We start from the raw sequence: 15306 nt of genomic DNA, 5'->3' as shown, positions 1-15306 counted from the left end.
AAGTAGAGGGCGTTTGTGGGTTGAGCTGGAACAGTGTTTAGACCGAACTCAATCGTTCAGATTATAAAAAATTTCATCCCAAACAACCCTTTGTTAAAGTGACCGAACCCAGCTCAAAGTTGGGTTGAGCTAATCAAATTTTTCGGGTCTATCGTGTTTTTTAATTTCGGGAGAGAAACTTGCAAAGGCGGACAGAAATCGGGACAAAACCGAAACTATTTGAATAAATGGGTTGGAAGGCAAAGAGAAACATCTAAGAGATTGATTGAAAGGCAAGAGCTTTGTTGATTAGACCATCCCACTTTTTAAAGCTACATCACTCAAACAAATGGGACCTTATATTAATGCCTCTTTTTCCCGAAATTTAGGGTTTTTTTTTAGGTCAATCGAGAATTTTAATACTCGACCTTATGACACATTTGTAATACTATTTAGGTCAACGGAAGTTACCGAAATAGACGCGTAATTAGTAGCAATATAATTGATTCGAGTATAATAGATCGTGAAAAATGTAATTTAACCCTGTTTTAGATTTCGGGACGTATAATGTTTAACCTTCTAATAACAGGCTTTGAAATGGATCTGTGGGCCCATGAGAGCTCTCGACAAATGAGCTGGTAAAACTTCATAGGATGTTGTACGGTGTGTGATGTCTTGCTCGCTGTTCGAAGGATTCTCCTTGTCGGCTGAAAATTATACTTACGTCAGACTAATATTATTAATTAATTTTTAATAATTCATATAATTGTTTTTACCCGAGTCAATAAGATCATAGCTGAACTCAGATAATTTGAAAAGTAATTAAAAATATATTATTCTCGAACTAAAATTTAAAATTAAAAAAAAATCCCAAAATTTTTATTAATTTTGGAATAAAATAAAACAACAATAATAATAAAAATGTATATATATATATATACAAAAAATCAAGGGTCAGCATAGTAATTCCAACACACGAGCATGACGACACATCGGCGAAGAATGTAAAACCTAGCTCTCTGCTCCTTCACCAGTAAACTGCATCTCTGCTTAAACGACGCCGTTGCGGATCTCCTACTGCAAGCCGACGACGAGTCGCGTACTTCCCTCCTGCACAGCCTTCTTCTTTCTTCCATCATTTTCCTATAATGCCCTTCTTTCTTTTTTCTATTTTCTGCAGAATTATGGATTTTTGAGAGAAATAAAAAATAAAAAATAAAAAAGAATTTTGTTGGAGAAGATGTTTTGACGTTGTGAAGAGAGAGGCTTAATTTGCGGGATTGAGAGCTTATTTATATTACTTCCAATAAGGGCATTTTGGGAAAATAATTAAAATAATTATATTTTTTATTCCTTTTGGAGAAATAATAATATAAAATTAGAGAAGTTGGAAAATATCAATCCATTCCTAAATATTATATTAAATAATAATTTCAATTTAATCCCAATAATTTTTCCAATTAAAATTATAATTTAACATTAATTTTTTAACTTAATTATAACAATATTCTTAAATTTTTTTATTTTTATTAGTTTTTAAATAATAAAAAATTCAAGATATTGTCCGTAATTTAGTTTTTTTTAAATATAATATAATATAAAATTAATTAATTTATTATAAATTCAAGATATTGTTATCTTAATCTTTTTTTTATTTATTATTTTTTAAAATATTGGTTTGTCTCATTTCCAATATTGCCCTCACCATACAACGCTTTAAATTCACGAGAAGGGGCAAAAAGGTAATTTCGTGTATCATCAAATTAAAAATCAGAAGATTTACATTAAAGTAATAAAGGACATTATTTGTTAGTTTTTATGTCCGCAAATGTTGACCACTGAATTCTGTGAGCCCACGTGTCTTTCCTCGCACGTGTGAACACTTTAATTTTTATTTTATTTTTTAATGTTATTTTAGTTTTTTGGGTGATTAATTGGCATATTTTTAAATAAAAAATTTTATTTCTATAATTATAATTAATTTATCCCAAACAATTATTACAAAAATGAAGTTTCATGAATTATTAAAAATTATTATTCAATTATGGATTTTATGACCTTTTTATTTATTTATTTATTAATATTGTTATGTTTTCCAATTTAATCATTATTTAAATAATTTGAAATTCATCTTTAAAATCTGTATTAAAGTTGCTTTAAATTAAAAATAAAATACAAAAGCTCTATTTAAAGTATTATTATAATTATTATTATTTATCGAGATTTTTTATATAAAAATATTCTATAAATAAAAGGTAATTTTTTAAATTGAGGTTTTAAGGGGGAAAAAAATATTTGGGGTCGATCGTAATTATATTGTTTCTCGAGGACTCATTTGAAATTATACTTAATTAAAGGGTGATTTGTGTATTAGAGCCCATTATATTGAAATTATTGGGCCGAAAAATTGGGCTTCAAAGAGCTTTCAAGACCTTTTTATTGGGCCGAAAAATTGGGAGTGAATTATTTGTTGGAATTTAAAATATATATATATATTGTTATTAAAATTTTAAATTAATATTTAAACTTTTAAATTTGTATGCGAGTCCATTATTTTCCATTTCATCTTGTTTCGACTTTGTGATGTCCCACATTGGTTGGGGAGAAGAACAAAACACCATTTATAAGGGTGTGAAAACCTTTCCTTACCACGCATTTTAAAGCTTTGAGGAAAAGCCTAAAAGAGAAAGCCCAAAAATGATGATATCTGTTAGCGGTGAGCTTGGGCTTGGACCGTACAAATGGTATCAGAGCCAGACATCGAACAATGTGCCAGTAAGGATGCTGACACCAAAGGGGGGTCCCACATCTCTTGGAGAAAGGAACGAGTGCCACGAAGGGGGTGGATTGTGATGTCCAACATTAGTTGGAAGGAGAACAAAACACCCTTCATAAGGGTGTGGTAACCCTGCTAGCGGTGGGCTCTGCTTCCTTAAGAGGATAGGACAATATCTGCTAGCAGTGGATTTGGGCTCCTTAAGAGGATAGGACAATATCTGCTAGCAGTGGGTTTGGGCTCCTTAGGAGTACAATATCAGCTAGTGGTGGGTTTGGGCTCTCATATCTGCTAGCGATGAGCTTGGGCTTGGACCATTACAAACTTCTTCATTTTAGCTCTGATTTGAGTGTTCTTGTACAGATCGATTTTAAAGTAAGAAAAACGAGTGAATTAAATAAATAAAATATAAATAAATCGAACATCTCTGTATGAGTGGATATTGGTAGGGGTGGGTGAGAGGAGAAGATTAATTAGAATAATTAGTGCACTAATTTCATGACTTTAAAGTTAATTAAATCCATTAGTTCCATAGTGATCGTAAAGTGAGATTCCCACTAACATTGTTATCCACAAAACATGCAATAACCACTAATTATTTTAATTATTTAAGTTTAAGATTTTCCTTTTATTAAAAAAAGAATTCTATAATTTTTAATTATTTAAAAAATACTGAGAATCTTTGAATCATCAGGTGTCAAATCCAAATCCCGAACATGAAACGTTACAGCTACAACTTAAGGAAAGCCTAGCTACGACTCCAATACCTACAAAGTTCCATAAGACCACGTACAAAAATCTCGAAGAACTGATGTGTTCGGATAAGTTATCACTATCAAAAGACCCAATTGGACATGCCATGAGGGAATACGAGAATCAACCCGAGCGAACATCGAGAAACTCTTGGAAGAATTAAAACTTCCGAGGTGTCTGCATAGAGCTCAGATAAATTAGCGTGTTTATATATATTTTTTTAATTACTAAACTATATTATTTTTTATTAGAAAAAGAAAGAGAGTGGGAAATTTAAAATTTTAAAAGTGGAAAAAAAATTAATAAAAGAAAATTAGAAAGTTTTAAAAAAGGAGTACTAGGTTGTCGGCCATTACAGGAACATTTATGAACAATTGTATGTGTTTTTAAAAGTTAAAAAAATGGCACTTACTTTATTATATTGGCCATATTAATTAATTAATTTTTAATATTCAGCCCTTTATTTTTCCTCTTTTTTATTAAATTATTATTTCCAACCAACCAACAGATAACTCCTGGTTTGGATTTAATTAAAAAAAAATATATTTTTCCATTAATTATCATTTCCTTTTTAGTTTTTAATTTAAAATTTTATATTCCATAATTTTGAAATCCATTTAAAATTATTTTTAATATAATTTAAAAAATTCATAAAAACACCTATTATTCAGAAAAAAACATCATTTGTCACGTCTTATAAATTATATCACTCTCGTGTTATTATTATTATTATTATTTATTTATTTTAAAGCGATTTCATACAAACTATTATTTAAATAGACAAACCCGTCATGATTGTTTTTAGTTAGTGGCCAAATATTTCATTCTCACTCGTAAAAAAAATATTATTGAAAAAATAAAATAATTTGCCGATCTCTTTCCTTTTGAAACGATAAAGAAAGTTAATTATTTGAAAAATAATGTAGATGTTGTTAAAAAGAAAAAACGAGATGACATTTTGTTTGTATTATAGCTGCTAATAATTTTACGCTTGCTCGATCAAATAAGAAGGGTTGGGGTTGACACAACAGCTGCACATACCCCTTCATTTCTATTGTTGCCGATATTTTTCCCGTGCAATGACACGTGATTAGGGCCTTTTTTTTTCGTATCATGACCTCGATGGATATCGATATTTATATATATATATATATATATATATATATATATATATAAATAAAAAGTATATTGTACAATTTAGATGTATAAATGAAATATTTAATAAATAAAAATGAAATTATGGTGCGAGTGACAGAGAGTACAATTCATTTGTGTGGAGACAGAGAGAAGAATATGTAGCATTATTAGTGGGGCCCACAAGGGCTGCACCAATCACATTGCCTCATCAGTTTTGGAATATTTCATTAATTACTTTTTCTGAATCTTTATTTTTTTCTTCACCCTTATTATTATTACTACTTTCCACTCATTTTTTTAATTAATTAATTAATTAATTAATTAATTAACCCCCTTTCTAATTTTATATATTTATTTAATATAATCTTTTCGACTTTAAAAATATATATTAATTTAAATAAACAACTGGCACAATTCAAATATTACCGTCTAAATTGTATTTTTACTCTAAATTTTTTGGGCTGGGTTGATTTAATCGAATAAAATATCTATTTATATATTTTTAAATTTTTAATTAAAATTTAAAATTTTATTTAAAAATTACTTTTCAAATAGTTTTAAAAATACTTAAAAATATGATTATGAAATAAAATAAATTATATACGTATATTTGTATCGTTTAAATAATTTTTTAAATTAATAATAAAATCGAGTTAGGTCATGGAATTCATAAAATTTTTATTTATCTAAACTGAACCAAATCAAAGGTTGGATTAGGTTGATCGTTAAGGTCATTAATTTTTTTATATATTCTTAAAATTTAGAACCGAAACATTTTAACCAATTAAATTTAATGAAACGAGAGAGAGAAAAAGAAAAAGAAAAAGAATAAAAATAAATGGTTATAATTATTACATGGTATTTTTAATTTTAAACGACAAGGACAGCCAAACTAAATTAGTATATATATATATATTAATTAGTATATGAGTTATACTATACCCTTACTTTCCAACTTAATTACAATACTACCATTTATTTATTATTTTCTTAATTTAATCAATAAAAATGTAACAGCCAGCCGAATTCATTGAAAGAATCAATTATTTTTTTATAGAAAAATTATTTAATTATTTGTTTATTAACTTATTAACGTCTCTAAATTTTAATACATCATTATCCTTAAACGATGGACCATTTTGGCTTAACCTTGATTAAGTAATTTAATAGACACTAATTGACGTTACATTGTTTAAGTGGTCTAAATAATTTAGGGTTTTTTGTTTGTTTGGGGCGAGAGCTCGAGTATCAACCTTTGAGATATTAATTGATGAATTATCGACTAAATTATGTTCGGATTAAAAATTTTGGAAGTTTTCTTCTCGAACATAGCACAAAAAATGAGAGATGAGAATGTAAACGTGCGAATTTTTTAAAGATGAAAACAGTGAGATCTGGTCAACCAAAGTCTACTGATTCAATTGGTATGAGACTCGGCCTCTTGAATAAGAGAAAAAAGCATAAGACCCACTAGGACACGTACTGAGAGTGGAAGATATCAAATCAAATATAGAAATGTGAAGATCTAAGGTCTTATACGAGCACTGACTCAATTGATCTCGTGCTTAAAATCGGATTTTTTCAACGTGGGTGAAATTAAAAGCAAACCCTACATTGACCCAGATAATATCATACCATTACGAAAACGTAGAGTGTGTCGTTGAGCTGATTGAGCTATGGTCGGAGTCGAGAGAATACGTAAGGTGGCCCCGAGCTAAGTGGCAAAGGGGAGGTGGAAAGTAATCTAGGAAGCTCCTTGTCTTTGAGCCCTCGTGTATATATATCCACCTTAAATCTTCCATCTTTCCACTCATTCTCACTCCTTTCTTTCCATTTCTCTCTCTTGTTCTTATTCTCTCTCCTGTTCTTGTTCTTGTTCATCAAGAACTCAATCACAGCCATAATTTGCTTGTGCGGCATCATCAAGATTCACAATGATTTTTGAGAGTTCATGTTTTTTTTGAAGCTTGTTTGGTTGAGAATCTTGATGATGCTGCATTAGCAATAGCTTCAATGGCTATATATATATATGTATATATGTATATGTATATATCTTGGGATCTCAACAATATCATACTCATAAAGGTTAGTTATGTTCTTCATTTTTCAATTCAAACCTCTAATCTTCATCCATGGCGGTTTTCTTTCTTGATTTGTGTTGATGGGTCTTGAGATTTCGATCTCAAAACCCAAATGTTTTTAGGGTTTTTTCGAGTTGGAAGGTCAAATTAACCCAATTTTCAGGTTTCATTGAGGGCGGGTCACTTAATATTTATTAAAAGAGGATAAAGTTTGATTCTTTAGCGTTATTGAAGCAACAATTTAGATGAATTCGAGAGAAAACTTTAAAATCTCAATTGGGTTGTTTTTTTTTTTTTCATTGTTTCATTTCGTCTCGATTACTTGGGTCGAATCGTGAATTTCAAGCCACTTGATTCATGTTGTAGGCAAGATTTTGACTCCCTGAAATTCAATCCATCAAGCACAAATAAAAGCCTGTCAATCTCAAATATCTTATTCGGGAGACAAAAGGTCGAACAGGAGACCTTTCAGTGTTGTCGAAATAACAATTTAGGCAAATTCGAGAGAAAATTTCTAAATCTCAACTGGGTTGTCTTTTTTTTTTCATTGTTTCATTTCGTTTCGGTTACCATGGTCGAACAGGAGTTGTTTTAGTTACTTGTGAATTTTCACGCCACTCGATTCATGTTGTAGGCAAGATTTTGACTCCTTGAGATTCAATCCATGAGTACAAACAAAAGCTGGTCAATCTCAAAGATATTATCTTGGAGACAAAGGGTCGAACAGGAGACCTTTCAGTGTTGTCGAAACAACAATTTAAGCAATTTCAAGGGAAAATTTCTAAATCTCATCTGGGTTTTCTTTTATTCATCGTTTCATTTCAACCCAGTTACTCATAACTTGTAAGCAAGCTTCCAAGTCTTTGAATTTCAATCAACCGGACGTCTACAAACGTCGATCAATCTCAAAGATCTTATCAGCCGACAAACCAGAGATAGAAGATCGAACAAGAGCAAGACGGGATTCATCGAAAACATAATCGAAAGAAAAACAAAAAGGGTTTTTTGTTTCTCTCTCTCCTTGTTCTTTTTGTGGGTCTAGAGAGAGAGATTGAATGAGTGATATGAATCTTCTCGTACAATTTTAGGGTTTGAATGTTGCAGATAATTGATTGAGGATTGGCAATTGGAAGAGATAGGGCATGAAAATGAAAACCCAAAACCAAACGACACACGAATTCAAGGCTGTTTTGAGTCTTCCGTACTGGTGTTGCTGTCCCACATCGGCTGTGCCCCACAAATTGGGTCCTCAAAAAACCCTACATATAAATACTATCTCTGCCCACTTCAAAGTAACATATTTATTTTCCATCTTTAATAATTTTCTACCATTTATGTGTATATTTCTATATTTATTTTTCTCCCTTTTTGGAACCCTAATTTTTCAATTTTTAGAAATCCTCTCAATTGTCGTGCCCGCATATAAAACATCTCTTACCATTTCAAAACTCGAGATTTCAGTCACTATTCCAACACAAAAAAAAAAAAAAAAACGGTGAAGAAATAAAGTATAACACGGGTCGACCTGTAGCTCGTTGTTCTACCTTGGACATGTTATTTTTGGATCGTTCCCTAGCTTAGTTTGTTGATATTATTAGATAAGCTCTTGGCTTGTTGATCTCCTTCGGTACCTTCTGCCTTATTGTTTATCTCTTTGGATCGACATCTAGCTTGTTAATTTTTTTAGATCGAACTTTGGCCCATTGATCAGCTTCTTGAATTCGTGCTTAATTTTTTTAGATCGAATTTTTTTTTTTTTTTTTGTAATTAATAATAATTAAGTAAAAGAAATAAATTTAAAAAAAAAAGTGTGGATTTAATTGGAAATGAAAAAAGATGGGTGAAATTTTGTTACCTTTTTTAGTGTGAAAAAACATTTGAAAGATACATGTCAGTCTCAAGTCAGCTAGGAGACAGCTTTGTAGAGGACAATAATATGTGAAAAAGACAAAAAAAAAAAAAAAAAAAAAAAATAAAAATAAAAACATGGGTACACCATAATTCGACAGGTCAATTTATGTTTTTTTTTCTTTTGCTTTTTCAAAATTTAATTTTTTAATACAATTTAATGTTGGGCGACGTTTAAAATTATGATATGTATTTTTTTTTCGTTTATATATTCGAGAGTGTTCAAGTTCGTTTATATGCACCTTGACTATTCTCACGACAATTGTTTGGTCCTAAAATATTTAGTTGTTGAGTAAACTCGCTTGATATTAAACTCACGAATTGATTATTAGTTGATAATATATATTTTAATTAGAAGAGTAATGTTTTCGTTCACGTAAAATAAAATATTATATATTTTAAATAACTAACATATTAAAATTTTAATTACAAATAATTTGTATTTTTTTGTTTCATATTTTTTAAATTTATGTAAAAATTTTAAACAAAAAAATTAAATTTTTTGTTTTGTGTTCTTTTTTTTAATAAAATAATTATAACCGTTTATTTGTTTATTTAAAAAAAATATAATTACTAATATTGTTATTTATGTTTTAAATAGAAACATGACCAAATAAAAGCCCATGGGCCGAGTGACTGAAACGAAACTGAATAGAACGCGAAGTTGGGCCAGTTCTTTGGTGGACCAGCTTTTTTGAAGCCCAAACCCGGCCCATTTATGGACATTAAAATAGCCCGGTTGACCAAATTTCCCGGGCAGCTAAAATCCTGGAATTCCCAAGCTCGCTCTGTTTTCCCTCTTACTCTGCTCGAATCCCAGGTGAAAATGAAGAGATTCATATCAATTCCCGTCTTTTCTGTGTTGTTGTTGATGGCTTTTGTGTATTACATTACGGTGTTCATTTTCATCGAGAATTGGACTGGTTTGTTTACCTCTCCTGGTCTGTTTAACTCTTTGATTTTCACTTCCATGGCTTCCCTCTGCCTTTTCTCTTTCGCTGTTTGTGTTTTCACCGACCCGGGCCCCGTTCCTTCTTCCTATTGTCCCGATGTTGAAGAGCGTGCCGGTTCGGATCAAGATTCTGGAAATTCCGTAAGTTTCTAATTCAATTCATATATGTACAATTTTGGAACTACGATCTGGATTCCTTTATTTTCTCTGATTTTTATGCCGTGGATTTGAGGTTTCTATTTAGAGATGATGCTTTGTGTTTGGAGATGGAATTTTTTAGGGTTCATTTATGAACTAATTGAATTTGATTGTCGGAACAGTTTGGATTGCTTGTGGATTTTGAGCCTTAGGTGATATTAGTGTAGTTTTAAGGCGTTTCTTTAGGGTCCATTTATGAACTAATTGAATTTGATTGTCAGAACAGTTCGGATTGCTTGTGGATTTTGAGCATTAGGTGATATTAGTGTAGTTTCAAGGAGGAACAAGACTTAATTGTACTATGGGTTATTGGAGTTCAATTAGATGGATTGATATCACTATTTTTCAGGGAAGAATTCTTATTAACTCTATTTGTTAGCGGATGTTAATCAATTTCATCAGGTTTTGTTTGTTGTTTCGATTTAGACCTATGGGGTATTGGAGTTCAATTAGATGGATTGATATCAAAGAATCAATTTCATCAGGTTTTCTTTTTTGTTTCGATTTGGTTTTTCTATATATTTAAAGTGGGACGGGACGGGACGGCCACCAAAATGCCAACAAAGGATCTTTGTAAGAGCCCAAGCCCACCGCTAGCAAATATTGTCCTCTTTAGGTTTTTTCTTATGGGTTTCCTCTCAAGGTTCTTAAAATGCGTTTATTAGGGAGAGATTTCCACACCCTTATAAGGAATGTTTCGTTCTCCTCTACAACCGATGTGGGATCTCACAATCCACCCCTCTTGGGGACCAGCGTCCTCGTTGGCACACCATTGAGTATTTGGCTTTGATATCATTCGTAACAGCCCAATCCCACCGATAGCATATATTATCCTCTTTGGGTTTTCCCTTCTGAATTTCCCCTCGAAGTTTTTAAAATGTGTCTACTAGAGAGAGACTTTTACACCCTTATAAGAAATGTTTCGTTTTCCTCTCCCACCGACGTGGGATCTCCCAATTTTTGTCCTCAATTTTATTTGATTAACAATTTATTTTGTCATACACTGATCTCAAAGAAGATTCCATAGGCCTCTGTTAATTTAGCTCCTTAGTACGTCTGTTGCTGAAAAGATATGTAATTTCATTTTCCATATAAATGTTTTTACATCTTAGCCGTATCATTCAAGCTGAAGATATTGCACTACTTTATAGTATCATAATGCTCGAGTCACAATCTTGAGAAACGTCGTTCGAGATTGTAAAGCACGTCAGATAAATTATAATACTATGCAGCTAAACATTCAACTGTAGCTGATTGCTGAATCACTGATTAATAACTGCGCGCATTAGTGTGATCTCATTCCAAAGTTTTTATGGAAGCAGTGAACCTATAGTGATTGAACGGTTATTCAATGGCAGAGAAATCATATGGAAAAGTCTTATCCTGTCCTATTCGTGAACTTTTTGATCCTATATCCTCGAATGCAATGGTGAACAAGGAAATACATCGGCTTATCCAAAAATGTTCATATAGTTTTGAAACTCAAGTACGCGACTGGTTTGTCACTAACATGTTGTCAATATACCCCTCAATCTAGGCTGATTATAATGGCTATCCCAATTTGTAACAGCCCAAGCCCACCGCTAGCAGATATTGTCCTTTTTAGGCTTTCCTTTTCGGGGTTCCTCTCAAAGTTTTTAAAATGCGTCTACTAAGTAGAGGTTTCCATACCTTTATAAAGAATGCTTCGTTCCCCTTTCCAACCAATGTGAGATCTCACACAATCCCCCTCTTTTATGTTGCTCAAGGTACTATTCCGTTGAGTAAATCTGGAACTAGAATCCATTGGCAACTTTATGAACTGGAATTTTGTCGCAAATGATCTTTCTCCATGTTAGGCATTTTTTGATGAAGCAAATAAGAAATTAATTCAATTGCATACTCTGTATTGTGTTTTAGTCATTGATACCAAGTCATGATTTAATAACAGGCTTTACAGATTAAGCATTGTGAAAAGTGTAGCACCTTCAAGCCTCCGAGGGCTCATCATTGTCGAGTTTGCAGAAGGTGTGTTTTGAGGATGGTAGGTTCCATTGTACCTGAAGCATAACGATTGAACTCGGACCTTTAATTTCGGATATGGATAAGCTGAATGCTTGTGGTTTATTCTTCCTTTTCATGTGAGCTTAAACTGGATGCAGGATCATCATTGTTTGTGGATAAATAACTGTGTCGGTTATTGGAACTACAAGTCCTTTTTCGACCTCGTCTCATACGGGACACTGGCAAGCTTGTATTCCACGGTACGCCCTTTCCAGTTTAATTTATTTCATTTAACAATGAATCTAAATTTTTGCTTATAACTTGAGCTTTGGTTGTGTAGTTCATCATTGTGAGCTGTGCATTTCAGAAGAACTGGAATGTTGAGGGAGCGCTTCCTTTAAAAATTTTCTATGTAAGTTAGTTGTTTATATAACCTATATCTGTTTTCATTAACTGAGATTAGTCTAGAGTCTTCTGGGTCATCGATTTTGGACCTCGCCTAATTGACTATTTTATTTTTCTTAAATAACCCGTGCTTTAACCAACCTAACTTCAACTTTACCATACTCGATGCTACTGATATAACCATGAGGTTTGTAGAGAAATTTTGACTGGCATATATCCGTATACGACTGTGAGATCCTACATCGGTTGGAGAGGGGAACGAGCATTTCTTATAAGGATGTGGAAACCTCTCCATAGCAGATGCGTTTTAAAATTGTGAGACTAACAGCGGTACGTAATGGGTTAAAACCGGACAATATATGCTAGCGGTGAATTTGAGCTGTTACAAATGGTATCAAAGCCAAACATCGAGCGGTGTGCCGGGCGATGGGCTCCCAAGGGGGTGGATTGTGAGATTTCACATCGGTTGGAGAGGGGAATGAAATATGGGTGTGGAAACCTCTCCCTAGTAGACGTGTTTTAAAACTGTGAGACTGATGGTGATACATAACGAGCTAAAAATGGACAATATCTGTTAGTGGTGTTAGTGGTGGGCTTAGGCTGTTACAACAACTAACATCACTGGTCAAATTTTACAGAGAAGAAGATTTACTTAACTTTTATGTTTTAGGTTATTTGCGCGGTGATGATGATCTCCTTGAGCTCGACTCTTGGAACACTTCTTGGCTGGCATGTCTACCTCATCATTCGAAACATGACAACTATAGAGGTATAACATGGATTCCTACAGTTGTATTTTGGACTTATGAGCATGAATTCCTTCCCCCTCTGATTACTGACTGCAAATCGTGTTTCTTCCGACCAGTATTACGAAGGAATACGTGCAGCATGGTTGGCTCGTAAGTCTGGACAAAGCTACCAGCACCCGTTCAATCTCGGTGCTTATAAAAATATGACCTTGGTTGGTGTCTTCTTCTTCTTATCCCTTTTGCCTGCATATGTGTGTGTGTCTGTACTCACATGTTCCCATGTGCTCTCTGCATTCTGCATGTTTGTGCTATTATAAAGTTATCTCGTCACATCTTAGACAAAGGAAACTTTATAATAACTCAACTTTTTCTAAGTCTTTCTTTGTCATATCTTATAAATAATGTAAGTTGTGACAAGATGACTCATCTGTGATCTGTCCATATGGTACTCGTTTGGGTTCGTAAACTCATCGAGCGTGTTGATAATATTGTCAGATCTTAGGTCCAAACATTCTGAAATGGGCATGGCCAACTTCAGTCAGCCATCTAAAAAGTGGACTCAGTTTTCCAACTTTGCGCGACAGTTCGTGAATCGGTTTGGCCGAGCTGACCCGTCTTCTGTTTCGAAAATACTCCCGAGGATAATAGTGAACGTCCTGTTCTTAATCTGTAGATAAACACACTGCAATTTCTCTGCTCATCAGCCCAGAAAGGCATTAAAGAAGACGATACTGGCTTTATCTTGATCCTGCTGAATGTAATCAGCCTGAGAATTCAAAAGGAAAATTTATGTTCAGAGCCCTTTTTAAGTTCATCTTGGATAGGCATTTTTGATGTTCTTGCTCCTATCTCTCAAATTTTGTATAGAATCTTAAATGGTTTGAGTGCCATTTTTTTCAACTAAATTTATTTAGATTATTATTCTATTATTTTAATCGACCTTTTTAAATATCTATTTCAATCCTGTAACAGTTCAAATCTATCCGTTTTAGGCCGTTAATCACCATTAGCCTAAAACGGTCTGTTAGGGAGAAATTTCTACACCCTTATAAGAATGCTTCGTTCCTCTCTTCAACCGATGTCATTTTGGATAGGATCTTAAATGGTTTCAGTGCCATTTTTTTCTCTAAATTTATTTAGTCACGGGTTTGTTTCAGAATAATTGCTAAAATGAGTGTAGCTCATCAATAACTAACACGTACTCTACTCATCATGTAAATGGGGATCTCGTTGAATAATTATTATTATTTATTTATAACATATGAAAAATTTGAAATTAGAAAAGAATGGACAAATCCTTGATGAATCGGAGCTTACTAGGTTTGTCAAAAGGGTGGAGAACAAAGCCAAAAACCCTTCCATACTTATCCATAATAAATAATTTATATTGTTCCATTATTTAAGGAACAATCAAATGTGGATATCAATTATTCCTCTCGTATCTTTTCAGGTTCTCGTAAACTTTAAGGTTCTCGTAAATTTAGCTTACGAACTTTTAAAATTACAAATTTAGCCTTTAAATTTTTGAATTTTTAAAAAATTTAAGGACCTATTAAATTGAATACATTAGACATAAAATTTAAATTTATATCAAATCATTTAAATAATTTTAAATTTTTCGAAATTATTAGAAACTTACCTATAGACAATTTTAAAAGATCAGGGACTAAATTGTAATTTAACTTCAACATTCCGTGATTTTTAGTTTATATTTTATTGATATGATTGATCGTAGAATGTATGCACGTGAATGAATTTCTGTAACATGTGGGCGTTTTTTTGTTAAAAAATAAATAAATAAATGGAATTAATGTAGAATCAACAAATATATGGTGTTAAATTTTTATTTTAATATTTTGGTTTAAATAAATTATTGGGCATGATTGCTTTAGAGTATAGGACAAATAAGATAGAAAAAATAGTGTTCATCATGGCCATGCCATATGCAATGTTTGCAACCTTTTTCACAAGTTGTATTATTTTTGTTTTTATTCTAAAATTATAAACAAATTTATTCTTTTTTTTAAAAAAAATCCCGAACGACCCTTTTCAACCTAAGGTAATCGTTAGTTATAGTGATAGCCTCTGAAGAAGATTTAAAATGTCGATGTCGATGATAATGTCGAGATCTTCATTTCGTGAAATTATCGTTAGAATGTTGATGTTGATGTCGATGTTGATTGCAGTGTGGCGTTTTGGATAAATGAGTGGTATGTAAATGAACCGAGATTATATTTGAATGAGAGTAATTCTCGAGATGTGATGGTTAAGAAAAACTTGAAAGAATTCAAAATTATTATTGATACTAACAAGGTACACCTTACTTTTTCGTGGCTTAGTCGTAGGAACTATAATTCAATGCATGCTGAAAGAACATGTGTTGGC

General features: G+C 32.2%; 1 protein-coding gene across 1 annotated transcript; it reads left to right on the top strand.

Moving 5' to 3' along the window:
* Nucleotides 1–9398: 9398 nt before the first annotated feature.
* On the top strand, nt 9399–13847 carry LOC111445071 (probable protein S-acyltransferase 15). Its single transcript, XM_023083290.1, has 7 exons — nt 9399–9727; nt 11715–11807; nt 11926–12027; nt 12108–12179; nt 12843–12941; nt 13038–13133; nt 13417–13847. Exons 1-7 carry the CDS (start codon nt 9461–9463, stop codon nt 13510–13512), a joined length of 825 nt encoding a protein of 274 aa, XP_022939058.1. The 5' UTR covers nt 9399–9460; the 3' UTR covers nt 13513–13847.
* Nucleotides 13848–15306: the final 1459 nt, after the last annotated feature.

Source organism: Cucurbita moschata, unplaced genomic scaffold, assembly GCF_002738365.1.
Source record: "Cucurbita moschata cultivar Rifu unplaced genomic scaffold, Cmos_1.0 Cmo_Scf00007, whole genome shotgun sequence".
Classification (NCBI taxonomy): domain Eukaryota; kingdom Viridiplantae; phylum Streptophyta; class Magnoliopsida; order Cucurbitales; family Cucurbitaceae; genus Cucurbita; species Cucurbita moschata.
The sequence above is the reverse complement of the archived record's forward strand: the minus strand, read 5'-3'. Positions and strand labels throughout refer to the sequence as shown.

Coding starts and splice junctions, on each gene's coding strand:
- LOC111445071 (XM_023083290.1), top strand. CDS start 9,461: ATGAAGAGATTCATATCAATTCCCGTCTTTTCTGTGTTGTTGTTGATG. Junction 9,728..11,714: donor ATCAAGATTCTGGAAATTCC/GTAAGTTTCTAA, acceptor ATTTAATAACAG/GCTTTACAGATTAAGCATTG. Junction 13,134..13,416: donor CTTATAAAAATATGACCTTG/GTTGGTGTCTTC, acceptor TAATATTGTCAG/ATCTTAGGTCCAAACATTCT.